The 14,831-nt window shown below is 37.8% G+C and overlaps 1 protein-coding gene across 1 annotated transcript in view; it reads left to right on the forward strand.

Annotated features, from left to right (window-relative positions):
* The window catches only part of LOC140344799 (rho GTPase-activating protein 42-like), a gene marked incomplete at its 3' end in the record, with an annotated part of 23,581 nt that extends 8,825 nt beyond the window's left edge, over nt 1–14,756 (forward strand). Inside the window, exons 3-10 of the mRNA XM_072432008.1 lie at nt 3,448–3,522; nt 5,041–5,125; nt 5,795–5,853; nt 7,229–7,334; nt 8,208–8,367; nt 11,420–11,564; nt 12,214–12,597; nt 14,609–14,756. Coding sequence (XP_072288109.1) covers nt 3,448–3,522; nt 5,041–5,125; nt 5,795–5,853; nt 7,229–7,334; nt 8,208–8,367; nt 11,420–11,564; nt 12,214–12,597; nt 14,609–14,756 — 1,162 coding nt within the window. The remainder of the gene's footprint in view (nt 1–3,447; nt 3,523–5,040; nt 5,126–5,794; nt 5,854–7,228; nt 7,335–8,207; nt 8,368–11,419; nt 11,565–12,213; nt 12,598–14,608) is intronic.
* Between the last annotated feature and the right edge of the window lie 75 nt (nt 14,757–14,831).

Below are 14,831 nucleotides of genomic sequence, written 5' to 3' on the forward strand. Positions count from 1 at the left end.
GCTTTGTTGTTTCACTTATTGAGTTATGAAAGGGTTTTCTTCACACATCACTGCAGGCTTATCATAATCAGCGCCGAGGCAGAAGCGAAGGAGACAGAACTTACTCGAATAATATAGACAGTTATAATGAATACCTATGTGTGGAACACATCCAATCCGGAAAGCAGCCTGTGCTCAGCGTCGGATCAGATGTAAGTGGATCAAATATTTACTTTTGTATGTCTGTGCTTAGGGCTTATGTGTTTAATGAAGGCGCAGTGTTATTTTGTTCCTAGGACAATTCCATGAGTGTCCTTTAATTAGTCTGGTAACTGGCCCTAAAGACTGCCCACTGACATCTCACAAAATAAGGGAAAAAATGTAATTCAAGGCATGAATCTATACACAACCAAATGATGAAGAGAACTTGGAAGAAGAAATAAAGACCAGCAGACATATATTTTTCCTTTAACCTGCAGCATGATGATCCGTCTTTCATTCTTAAGTCTACCAGAATTTTAAATATCTGATGGCTTGAAATCACTCCAAGGTCAGCATGACTCCTCTCTGATGATCCCAAGTTCTGCGTCATTTCAGGGCTGAATATAAGTGGGACCCTGAACACAAGCAACCTTTCTTTCTCCCTTTGGTTTTCCTTCCCTTCTTGCCGCTTTCCTCTTTATACTTTTCTATCTCAAATTCTTCTCGCTTTCTTTTCTTCAAATTCTTCTCACATTCATCCTTTATTCGTCCATTTTATAATTTTTAAATTCTTTTATCCTTCCTGTCCTAACCTTTTCCCTTGCATTCTTTCTGGTTTATTTAATTTTATTTTGCTTGCCCTCCTTTCTTCCTTCCCTTCTTTATTTCCTTTAACATTCCTTCCTTACTAATTTCTTCAGTATATTCTTTCTGCCTCTCTTTTACTTCCCTTCCAGCTTTATTTTTCATCTTTCAGTTTTCCTACTTTAATTTGTTTCTTGTTTTTCCTCTTTCTTTTTTCATTCTTTGTTTTCCATTTTTTATGTTTTGCTAAATTATTTGCTTTTCTCTATCCTTCCTTTTTCTTTATGTTTTATTTGTGTGGTGATACCCATGTGATGTAATGTCATTTTATTCCCATCTGGCTAGTCTTAAATTGATTAAACAAAAAGGTTGTCAGGGGAATTTAAGTCCATTATTATTATTATTATTATTATTATTATTATTAAGGGGGTTGCAAATGACAGACAGATACAGACAGTGACACAGGAGGAGGAGAGGACCCTGCCTGAAAGAGCTTACAATCTAGGAGGGGGTGGAAGCAGCATATAAAAAAAGATGGATAGGTAGGAAAGTAGTGAGGGTTTAAAGACTGAAGAAGACAGGTAGGAAAGTTTGAACAGATGGGTTTTGAGTGCTCCTTTAAAGTAGCAGATGGTAAGAGTAAGCAGAATGGGATGTTAAGGAACATTCCAAAGAGTAGGGGCAGCTCTAGAAAAGTCTTGAAGCTGTGTGTGTGATGAGGTTATGAGCGAGGAAGTCATTAGTAGGTCATTGTAGGAGCGAAAAGAGCAGCTAGGGGAGTATTCGTCAATCAAGTCAGAAAGGTAAGTGGGACAAGAACTGTGGAGGGATTTGAAGGCAAAGCACAGCAGCCTGCTCCAATGAATTACCTCCCAGCTCTGCTCTAACAACTTGTCTTTTTAGCTCTGCTCCAGTGATTCATTTTCTTGGTCTGCTCCAGTGACTTATCATCAAACTCTGCTTTAGCAACTCATTCCCTGACTCTGGTTCAGTAACTCATCTCCTAGCACTGCTTCAGTAACTCTTTCTCTTGATTCTACTTCAGTGATCCAAATCATATCTTTGCTTCATGCCTTGCCTTAGCTCCGTTATAGCGAGTAATATCCTAGCTCTGCTCCAGTGAATCTTCTTCTAGGTTTGATTCAGACGCTTATCTTCATGCTTTCTTCCAGCAACCTATCTCCTAGCTTTGCTCCAGTGACTCATTACCTTGCCCTAATCCAGTATATCATCACCTGATTCTACTCCAGAAACTTATCTCTTGGCTATCTTCCAGCAACTCATCCCCTGGCTTTGCTCCAGTGACTCATCTTCTATCTCTGTTCCGGTAATAAATCTTCTGACTTATGTTCCAGCGTTCCCGCTCTGCTCCAATGACTCGTTACCCTGCTGTGCTTTAGCAACTCATCTCTTAACTCTGGTCTGGTAACTCATCTCATTGCTCTGTACTAGTAGCTCATCTCCTAAGGCTGCTTCAGTAACTCTTTCTCTTGGTTCTTCTTCGGTGACCCATCTCAAAGCTTTGCTTCAGCAACTCATGCCTTAGATCTGTTATAGTGACTCTTGTAGCTTTTATCCAGAAACTTATCTCCTAACTCTCTTCCAGTAACATAACTCCTTGCATTGCTCCAGTGACTCATCTTCCTGCTCTAATCCACTGAATCAACATCTGACTTTGCTTCGGCAACTTATCTCTTGGCTCTTCCATCAACTCATCTCCTAGCTTTGCTGCAGTAACTCATCACAAATTTCTACTATAGCAACTCATCTCTTAGCTGTGCTCTACTGGTGCTCTAGCAACTCATCACCTAGCTCTTCTCCAGAAACTATCTTCAGAAATGAGTTTAATGGTCTTCTGCTTCTTTCTGACAACATACATCTGCTCCTAACACCATGTATATGATAAGGTGGAGACCCCAACTATAAATTTTTTAGAGGTACCAAATCTGAAAAATACAAGGAAAGGTTAGAACCCTACAAGACAAAGGGATCCAAATAAAGTGGAATTTTTAAGGTACCAACTCAAAAAATTACTTCTTTTTCTATATAGCTTTCTATAGAGCTATCTAAAGATTTTCTATAGGGCTACCCTCAAATTGTAGGGGAAACAATTTGCTTTGTATAACAACAACAAATAAGGATCCCTGGTTTTAGTTTTTATTATTGTAATCCTTTATGAAAGCTGAGGATAAAAAAAGTGAGTCTGTATTAAAGGGAAATTTTAGACAGTACTCATGAGAGAAGGTCGATTGCAAATAGAAGGATTGTCTAAAAAAGCTGCCCATGTGGGGGGAGACATGAAACATCATAAAGAATTCTATTATAGAGTGCCCTCTCCAAGCTTGTGCTGCAGATATTACCTGCATGTTTTTAACATCTGAGGAAAGGATTTTTGTGTTGATCTGGGAAATACAGTGTGGAAACATCTGCCATTTTGTTCCTGAAGAAGCGGATTTTTGTCCACGAAAAGTGTCGAACGCTTTTTGCCCAAGGTCCTGCGCAAACAAATTTATGTTTATAATGATGAAATGATTTGGTTTTTTGATGGAAAAATTCTAATAAATAAATGTGATGCCTTTAAAGTCCTGAGGTAACAATATTGGCTTTGTCCATACAAAACAAACAACATTCCCAATTGTGCCATTTAGCACTTTATAACAATTATTATGTCTTTATTTACAGGTATCACTATTTTAGGACTCTACAGAATTGGAGGTGTAAATTCTAAAGTTCAAAAGCTGATGAATACAGTTTTCTGTAAGTATTTTTAAAGATGCCATGGTAATTTTCCCTGCACACATCACAAAATAATAATAATGTCATGCCTCTATTCATTGTATTTGTATGCTTTTTGTATAGAGAGCAACTGTCTATGCAGTAAAAAAATATATTCTTTCTAAAATTCTAAGAATTTTTTCTTGAAGTAAACAGGTAACAAATCTTACCTGCAATTTTACTGTAAATAGGAGCAAAACTCAGATCTGTGTTTCAGTGGGTCCATTTGGATGAAAATAGAGACACATACCTGACCTTGTTACATTTGGAGCAGAGTAGAGTAGAGCCAGGTTACTACACACATCTCATTAGATAAAAATTGTGAATTCAAGTTGGCTGTAAAAGCATGAAATTATATCTAGGGCACACTGACATTGTCAGAGCTCAGTAAAAGGCTCTTCTTGCAGGATATGAAGTATAGCTTATATGAATAGGCTCTTCAAAAACAACTTCAAAACTTTTTGAAGCAAACATAATGTTGTAGGGCGAAGGTGCAGAATGTGCAGAGTATTTTATCCACATGCACTTGTACTAATGCCTTACTGAAGTTGTGCACCTTGCTGAATAAAAGGAACCATATGGTGACATACCTTACCATACAGGGGCAGACATTTGGAGGTGTAAAGAGTTCTAGTACACAAGTACCCTGGATTCTACTCAGCCAACAAGTGTCAGTTCATTGGGGAGCTCCAAGTCAATTCTGCACATGGGCCCACTTTCAGCTGTGTCCACCACTGGTTACCCTTACCTATTCCTTTTGTTAGCACAGCAGGACCCCGCAGACCAGCAAATTCATATACTGATTTCTTCAATATGTCAATATTAGCATAGACTTAGATCCCTCGCCCCCCAATGTGGCAATGTTTCAACCCTATGATACTAAGCTAAGTGTTGTCGGAGGAATCCAGCAGCACAGACAAGAGAATGCCCAAGATGTTTCTTAATTGCAAGGTTGTGAGTACCAGTTTACATTGTTGATTTGGTTTTGCCCATCGGGGTGTGACTATTACAACCTGGGCGCACAGTAGATCAAAGGACACTTGTAGGAAAAGTTTCTGTAGGTGCCATTTATTCTCATCACCAAAGGGCTAAGGAAGATGTTAGACCTTTGTCTTTTGGTTCTCTCCATCAAAGCAACAATGGCAACCATTTTGAACTAGCTAAAAAGAGAAACATCCACATGGGTAGGGTAATGTCCAAACAGTACAAAAAGAGAACCCAGGACACTTTCAAGCTATTAAAAATGATTAATCTGTTACTCATAAGTTTTACTTCTGTACATGTGCAAATACATGTGGAAGCCACATGGCCACATCCATCTGGAACATTGGACTCATTGGACCAGGAACGCTGCAGGTCGCCATATGGATTTATAGGGGTCTGTGGAGTTTGTGTACAGTTTAGGGACATATTCATGTAATTAGTTTTAGATTTTAGGTTAAATAGATAAGCTGAGGACAGCTTTACATTTTGTATTAATATTTTGTTGTATTTTTAAAGCTCCCAAAGCCCCGCCTGATATGGATATTGATTTAGAGTTATGGGACAACAAAACGATAACCAGCGCTCTGAAAAACTACCTCAGGTATATAATTTCCTTCAATGTATGAGATTAATAAATAACAAGAAATTACATTGGTAACAAGTTTATTGTCACCTGATCAGTAAACTGTGATTGGTTGAGATAGGCTTTGTGTATTTTGCCCTTTACCACACCAAAAACTTCAACTACTTCGCATCATGCCCCTTTCTTTCCCATAACAATGGTTCAGTGAATTGAGTAATGTTAACCTTTTGTGCTAAAAATAGATCATTGGGATGTTAAAGTAATACTAATCCAGACATCTTTATTTAGGGACTAGGTGGGTCTATCATTCTTCATGACAAAATGTACACATTTTTCAACACTTCTGTGCTTTTTTTTTAGAATCTTACCCACCAATGTCACATGTTTCTTTTTCCACCTTGTAAAGTCTTTAGAAGATATAGGTGGCTCAGTGGATAAGTCTACCTACCTAATAGTATGCTATGGAATATTTCTTTCGTATAATATTTGGGAAAGTTGCACGTTTATTCATCCCTCATGCACATTTCCCTTTATACCTGTCTTCTACATCATGTCATTTAGCTCATGTAGCTTTAAATTCTGCTTTTTCAAACAAATAAATTATGACCCTGTTCCGTTTAGATATATTGATTTTAAAAGCTTTTAATGAAACTTATGTCTATGGTGTCATGCTTTTTGTGTCAACAGATGTCTAACGGAACCACTTATGACGTACAAATTGCACAAGGATTTTATTCTGGCAGTCAGTAAGTACAAAAATCTAGCCATTGTATGAATAAAGATGTGAAAAGTCCAGTAACCTAGAGTACCCAGTACCCTGAACAACCCATTTAGATTTTGGCTCAAATTTCGAAATGATGCACTTTGTATATTTTCATAACTTTTTGCATTGTCTTACTACTAAAATGTATATTTACTGATTAAAAAAAAAACACGTTTCTTATCTACTTGATGTCCACATCCGGGTAAACAACTATCCAGGTAAAGAACTGTCACCCTAAGGACCAGTGAGAGTGACTATAGACTAGCAGGTCCACCCAGGGTCCCATGAAATGCATGCATTTTGACACCTTTTGGTTAACTTTCCATTGCAACCCTCATAAGGCAACAGATCTGTTCTCTGTTATAAGAAGAAAAGCGAATTAACAGAGATTTTAAATAATTAAAATAATTAATTAGAATTTAGAACATGAAATGTATCAGAGAAATTTGGCAAGTGGAAAGTGTAGCAAAAGATTTGTAAAGGCTCAATGTGCATCAGTTTTAGGAGACAGTGTAGCTATGAGAAAGTTAAAAGTTCAATAGGAATTAAAATTCACCCCATCCCCTATGTTAAAGGAGCCAGTTCTTCTTTCTAGGGGATGTGACAACATACATAAATTAATCCAAACCTTAAGCTCCGGTCCTATGATGGCCCCAGTGCTGTTATATATGACACTCCAGCAGCCGTGTCTTTTGCTGACAAATCTGGTCTCTGTATTGTGCATTCTGATGTACAGTGAGAGAGGTATGGACAAAACAAGGAAGAACCTGGCGTAAAGAGTGGTTCCAGGGGCTTCAGTCTTCACTTCCAGAACATGAGATTGGACTCAACCAACTTATCATTCTTGAGTTATCCATTCCATCGACAAAATGAGCCAGTGTTCTCCCCAGCTCCTTTTAGCGGGGCATAGCACCCGGCACTTTTCAATAACCACCCAGCTGTTTTTGGGTGCTAACTGAAGAGTTGGGTCACAATACAGAGTCTGCCCGCCGCCTACAATTTCTTCCCACTCAGCTTAAAAAAAATTCTGGGATTAACACTGTGAGCATTTGATTGTTTGAACCTCTTTACATATAGATAGAGGAACCTTTTTCATGTTATTCCTGCTCAGAGTTAGACTTTAAATATATCTATATGTTTGAGGTACTCTTTTCCAAATTAAGAAGCCTCTTCCATTGACTAGTTTGAAAGTCTAAAAATGTGTAGTGGACACTTACAATTCCTATTTTCAGAATATTCTGAATATTCTCAAATATATTATATATATATATTATGTAGAAGGTGGTAATATTTCCAGATAATTACATTGTGGTTATATGGTACTGTTCTAGTTGTGAGAATTGCTTCTTTCTTCACAGAATCCGATGACCAGAACTACAGAGTTCAAGCAGTTCACGCCTTGGTTCACAAACTGCCCGAGAAGAACCGAGAGATGTTGGACATCTTAATCAAACACCTTGTCAAGTACTGTGACATTTATATATATTCATATTTGTGTAGTTTCTCTAGATGTAAATTACAGTGATCGCTTATTTCTTTCTGTTACTCTAAGCAATCCACTTTAATTTTCGGAGTTTCCTCCAGCACAGAAATGTAACAATGCTCAACATAAGGTCTAGTAGTTTAAAATAAAATATAGAATCTTTAAATTGAAATACACAAGTTCCATTCAAAGGTGGCCAGAGATTAAATGTTGGAGTTCCCTTTAAACAATATTTTGTTAGGTGGAGGTTTATAGAGAATCCAGCACAGAAATGTAACAATGTTCAAAATAAAGTCTAGTACAGTTAAAAAAAAATTATACAATCTGCCATACACAGATTCCATTCAAAGGTGGCCAGAGACTACATGTTGTGTCCAAGAACTGCTGCACAAACTATTACAATGTGAGCACAAAGTGCTTCCCAACAGATCTCCGATAGTTGAATGAAAGCAGTTGGGTTAACCATGATTTGTACCTGCTTATTTGTGTCCCTTTTCTTCTAGTATATTGTCTGTAGACTTACTTGCACGCTTCCTTCTGCCTGTACAAATCCTATTTTTCTATTAATAAAAAAATTCAGTTTATTATTTTATACTGTGTGTAGGCATTGCTAATTAGAATTCAGGAGAGGTGGGAAAGAATGGGCAATATAACCACAGGTATCAGGAGGCTGCTGCAGGTATTTGCACTTTCAGTTGGCTGCACTTATTACCCGACAGCAGCTTTATTTCCCCTAGCAGGTTTCCAAGTATCCATAAAGTATTCCATGCAAAACCTGTTAACAAATAAATAACAAATTGATAAATAAATCAGTGAAATATATTATTTAATGGCAAATATGTTTCATTCTATAGGGTTTCTCTGCATAGCCAACAGAATCTTATGACCGTTTCTAACCTCGGTGTGATCTTTGGGCCGACCCTGATGAGAGCACAGGAGGAAACCGTAGCAGCCATGATGAACATCAAGTTCCAGAATATTGTGGTGGAAATTTTAATAGAACATTATGAAAAGGTAATAAGGAACCCAGTGGAAGATTTGTAGCTGGTTGTGTGTTTTTACATGCATATCATTGTATTGTGTGTTTTATGATTATTTTGCTTCATGTGGAACACTTTACAGCGGATCTCTGGACATATGAAAAAACTATTACTACAAATTCTTCTTAACAGATTCATTAAAAGAAATAAAAATGCATCAAAATTGTTAACGCTTACCTGCGCTATCCAAAAAATAAATAAATAAACTTTGGCTCAAGTTAGTAAATAAATAAAAGTTGGCTCAATAAACTCTGGCTCAATGTTTCATGTTTAATTCAGGTCTGTGAAGCCAGGATGACAGCTCTGAATCCTGTAAAAACAATTTAACAGTATCAGCTACCATATTATAATCGTCACACATTCTCTTAATGCAGTGTTTCTCAACCAGGGTTTCATTGAATTATAGGGGTTCTCCAGACGCTGCTAGGGGTTCCTTGATCAATAAGCAGTTAGTGACTCTCTGGGTAGTTTAGATGACAATTTTGTCAGGATGACATTCTTCTCTCTGACCATCGCACCAATGTACTGTGAGCTGTGGATATATTAGGTTCCATGAAGACCTGAAAGTAATTTCCAGGATGCCTCCATGTTTAAAATATTGAGAAAGGCTGAATTAATTAGCCTGATTATTAAAGCTCTCCAAGGCTGGAGAGAATTCACTTTCATCAGTGAAGCTGGGTGATCCAGCAAACCTAGAATGGATCTGGTCCATGATTGAAAACATTTGCTATCAAATTGCAAATTACTTCAAATAAATTGATTCCAGGTTTGCTGGATCACCCAAGTTCACTGATGAAAGTTTATCCTCTCCAGCCTTGAAGACCTTCAATTAATCAGGCTCAATGTGTCCAACCAAAACCGGACTGGAAGCATTGGGAAATCTGTGTTCCAGAATGTCAGAGAGCATAAAGACCGAATAGGGGTTTTGATCCTTTCATCACTAGGTTTAAAACTTTAAAATAAATTTATTTTCATTATACATTGCCTTTAACTCCTGGAATCCAACTTTTGTTATGTGCACAATTCTGTCCTTTGTTTTCTGAATTATAAACATTCTAGTCACAGCTTAAATACTTGAAAGCTGAAGTCACAAACATCTTTTTATAATAGTTCTAGATTTAACCAAATCATTTGTTTGTGTAGCAGAAAAATGTCACAGCTGGTGTCCACTTTTCTTATAAAGGAACTTGTTTTCTGATGCCAGTTTGTCATTTCTAAAGTAAAAACAAGACTGCATGCTGCTTCTATAATAAAACTGTCATTCTTTCCAAAACTTCTATCCTGAGCACAAATCTGTGAAGATTTTACAGAATAAGACACACATTTCAGCAATGAATACAGAAGTGAATTAGCATCTTAACCATTTGTTACTACATTATATTCCTTTAAACCTTTAGCCTCAGCTATGTTAATATATTATTTACACCTGTATGACCATAGGAGTTTCTGTGTAAATAAACCAGTTGCAGAAGCTGACCCTGTCAAAAACAAATTGATGTCTGACAGTCTTTATAAACAAGTCACATTTTTACTTTTGTACCCACTCTGTTTCATGCATCAGCAAAATTATATTCCTATGCAATGCCATTTAACCCCTAGTTACCCTTATCGGCTCTAATTTACTCTTCCTCTTTTTTCTCTTAGCTAATTTTTTTCTGCTATCTTTCTAACTATTATTGCTTATACTTTTTATTCTTTCATATTTTTTAGCATTACATTAATAAAACACAATTAGACAAAAAAGCACACTACTTCATTTGAGCAGCATGGTGGCTCTACTTCAGTGGGTTCCAGGTTTAAATCTCGGCCAGGACATTATCTGCGTGGAGTTTGCAGGTTCTCCTTGTTTGCCTGGATTTTGTCTGGGTACCTTAGTTTCCTCCTACCTTGTAAAAAACATGAAGTTGGGTTAATTTGCCTCCCTCCCAAAAAAATTGTCCTTAGACTGTATCCCATGTTTGTGTGGGTTTCCTCTGGGTTCTTCGATTCCCTCACACATTCCAATACATGAAGTTAGGTTCATTGGCTTCTCCCCCAAATTGACCTTAGACTGTGGTAATAACATATGGCTGTGGTGAGACATTAGATTGTGAGCCCCTTTAAGGGACAGCTCGTTATAGAATTATGGCACTAAGTAAATACAAGATAATAATAATAATAATGATAATTTGTATATAATTATATATACCTTTTTTAGATGTGGTATTGATATTGTTTAAAAACTAGCACTGATCTAAAAATAAGCATTTTGGCTATGGACATAAATTCAATCATTTTTGCACTATAACCAAAAACACTAAAAATATATATATATATATATATATATATATATATATATATATATATATATATAAAAGGCCAACAGCATAAATGTAAATTTCCCCCAAGGGTTTTACATGGATGAGATATGAAATTAAATAGCATTGTTAAAAGAAAAGTCAAAAACACCTAATGGAAAAGTATCAAAAACCTGAAATGGAAACAGTCATTGTATGGTATATTGCTGACCTAGAGGTGCTGCTAGAATTTTCAACCATCAACTCATCTGGGCGTGCAAGGTGTCTGCGTTCTTAACTGCATGCTAAGGGTCCGCTGGCCCCAATGTCACACGTGTATCCCTGCATCCCTGAAGGGCCACATTAGCAATTTAGTGATGAAGGCATTGGGCTGCTTTATGGAACCACAACATGCAAATAGGACATGGGCATCCAATATTCCTAGAAGTATCAGATGATGAAAATATTGACAATGGCTGTGAAAGGAGTAAAGCAAATAATGGCACAGGGCAATGTCATGGGTGCCAACAGTTTAGATTTATAGGTAGAAAGAGTTATAAGAAGATCAGATTCAAGATCAGTAAAGATGTTGCATGTGTGCCAATTATACCAAATCCAGTTCTATTTCATTCTTCTGAGATTGTTTATCATGTCAATTAAAGCTACTTTGATGATTTGCTAAAATTGTATTTAACATTGTGAAGATTGTGTAAAAATAATTCATTTATTAGTAAATCTTGCTCTGTGCAGATCTTTCACACAGCTCCAGACCCCAATGTTCCCCTCCCCCAGGCACAACCACGTTCAATCTCCAGGAGAACCAGAGCCATTTGTCTGTCCACTGGATCAAGGAAGCCTAAGGGCAGATATACTCCATGTCTGGCAGATCATGACAGTAAGTGTGACTAATATTCCCAACAGAGAATTCCAGCATATGGACTACTGTCCACAACTCCTATAGGCTGAACAAAACTTCACAAAGCTTTACCTAAATGTTAAAAATCTTTAATTTGCCGATGTAACTGTATTTTTTATATTTTATTGGGTTCAAATGATTGTTTTTTTGTTTTTTTTAATAAAGGTGTTTTTTGGTGTGATAGCCTTCTTCAGACTTATGCTATGCATTTATTGGGGCAGTTATTTATAACTTTTTTTAAGGGTATGGGCTTTTACACTTCTTTTTTTCTATACACACTGAATCCCAACTGTTCACCTTTAGGCTCTAATGTGGGAAAAGTGGTATTGTGTTTATTTCAGCCTGAGCTATTGAGATCTATAAACAGGTAAGAAGGTGTGCTTCCTCACTGTTAGTAATCTAACCCAATACAGCCAGCATTCAGCCATATCTTTTTTTTTCTCTTTTCTTCTTTGCCATTTAAAAAAAATGAAGCCTGAGGTTATCTGTTTTCTAACTGGCTGTTAGGGGAGAGATGGTGGGATTCAATCCCTGAGTTAGACTGTTTTTGAAACTCATTGATTTAGAAAACAGAATTTAATTAGGTCAAGGTTTCCCGCTACCTAAATGCTTTTCTGTTTCCTTGTAGGTGACTCCTATAGCAGCAGTCCAACCAGCACACCTATGGGCAGCGTTGAATCACTATCTTCACATTCCTCAGAACAGAATGTCAATTCCAGGTCAGCTTCATCACCACAAAGAGACAAGAAAGGAAGTGGCATCCCATGGGTGACCTCCACACCTTCATCTAATGGGAAGAAAAGCTCTATCCATTGGACCACCAGCCCCGAGTCCAGTTCGAAAGAGGACGCCTCGAAAACGGATGTAGAGTCAGATTGTCACAGTGTGTCTTCTGTGACCAGCCCTGGAAATGTTTCTCCTCCGAATGACCTCACCAAAAAGGGACTTTATGAGCTTTCTGGGCTCAAGCGTTCAGCGGCCTCTTCTCTCCGCTCATTACCTTCCACGGAGGGTAGGTGGTTGACTATTGGTAACACCATTCTTAGCATTATAGAAAAAGTCCTCTTTTACCTTTATTAGTTGAAATCAAATTGATCAAAGGGGGTCTAAAGTAACTTAAAATCTGGTTAATGTCTCACTATTCAAACTGAAAGTTGAGAACCTGGGCAACTCTGTAAAAGGTGAGACACCCAGACCTCAGGTCAGTCAGAAAGGAGTCGGAGGAAGGACACGTTCCCATATTTCTATCTTCAGGACAGAACAGGTTCCTTTCAAATCCTAGTGCTTTGCATTTATGATTGACACATGTTCATTATTAAAAAGAGAATGTGAAAGGAGTGTGTTCACATGTTTGCCAGTCTGCAGTTAACCTGGGCAGTTCAGGTTTAACTGAGCATTAGTTAACTAGTAAATACTTGCATGTAAAAAACTGGACATAAAAGCTCTCCAAGATTGGAGAAGATAGACTATTAAGGGTGAACCTGGGTGATCTAGCGCAGGGGTCCCCAACCCCCAGTCCATGGCTCACTAGTGTGCCCTCGGCCGTCTGACAGGTGGGCCGCGGCTCTGGCCGTGCATCCCTCAGCGGGGTCGGCACACCATGTCTGCCATACATGGGTGAGTTCTGGCATCATGACATCACTCTGAGGGGAAGTTTCTTCCCCTTTGAGTGGCACGTGGCTCCTTGTGCATGTGCGGTCCCGAGTCTGTGAGATTAGTGGTCTGCAAGCTCCAAGAGGTTGGGGACCACTGATCTAGCAAACTTGGAAAGGATTTCTTTAAAATCGTTTGCTATTAATTGGCATAAGTTTTCAGTCCAGAACCAAATCCCTTCAAGGCTTGCTGGATCATCCAGGTCCTCCCATGATAATCTATCTTCTCCAATCTTGGGGCGCTTTAATAAATCAGACCATAGGGCCTGATTTATTAAAGTTCTTCAAGGTTGGAGAGGATACGCTTTCATCCGTGAAGATGGGTGATCCAGCAAACCTGGAATGGATTTCTTCAAAGTAATTTACTATTTGCTAGCAAATGTGTTTAATCCTGGACCAGATCCATGCTAGGTTTGCTGGATCACCCAGCTTCACTGATGGAAGTGTATCCTCTCCAGCCTTGGAGAGCTTTATTAAATCTGGCTTATAGAATCCAAAAAAAAACATCCTTTTTGCAGTAATTTGTGTGAACCGCACACACATACATGTGAAAGAACTCCACAAAATTTAATACCTTTAATAACAAAATTAATTTTTCACAAGACAATACTGAATCTCAAACCTTTGTATTTGTACTGAAGCCCCTTTTGTTTTTGTTTAATTATTTTCTTTATCAGTTCAGAATTCAGACTGTTAGACATTTGTATTTTCTTTTCACAATGTTTGTTGATATGGCTTCAGTGATTTGCCTTCATGCTAAATGAGTCCCTACAATGGTTTGCTGTAATTTGGAAAAGCTGCTGAATGCAAAGCGTAAGATAATGACAGGCGATGACTAGGTGACACCTAAATATATTGTCTTTTTTATTCTTCTTATTCCCGAGCAAGTGATTTGATGAAAATGAATAAATGAGTAAGTAAGAAAGCTTTCAGCATGATTGCTAGATGTCTTAGCGTACAAGCAAAATTCCTCCATTTAGTGGAGTGTTTTCGGTGCACAATAAGCTGCTTTGCAGAAAACATCAGATTTATTAACAGGAGCACATAGAATCCCTGCAGGGTCAAATGCAGGGTGCACAAAAATCAATACCAGTGCACAGTGTCAATCCTACAATAAGGACTCCTTTATATTGGTGGTGTAAAACCATGCGGTTGGCCGCTCCCATTGCCAATTTTTAGCCAATTTAGTCAATCACTCCTCTGAAAAGTGTGCTATATGAAAAGCACTATAAGCTAGGGACTAAGAGCTGTGTAAAGAAATGGTTTGGATGAATACTGGGGAACTCATTGCTAAGAGATAGAATCATTAAAAATGAAATATATTGATATTGCGTCTTTGCCAAATAGCCAACTATTATATATTTACTTTAGGTATCAAGAGCAGAAGTCCATCCACTCAGAGCCTAACATCTGTAGAGCTAAAAGACATTGGAAAGGCTTATCCAGACTTACCACCAAAGGTGATGAGACGGAGATTGGACACCGGCTCAAGTAATGGCTACCAGAGGCCAGGATCTGTGTAAGTTTTCAGTTTGCTGTTAAATAGTATATGAACGGGATTTGAAACCTTTATCATGCAGGTGGGAGGTTTATT

This window comes from Pyxicephalus adspersus, unplaced genomic scaffold (genome assembly GCF_032062135.1).
Source record: "Pyxicephalus adspersus unplaced genomic scaffold, UCB_Pads_2.0 Sca21, whole genome shotgun sequence".
NCBI lineage: Eukaryota > Metazoa > Chordata > Amphibia > Anura > Pyxicephalidae > Pyxicephalus > Pyxicephalus adspersus.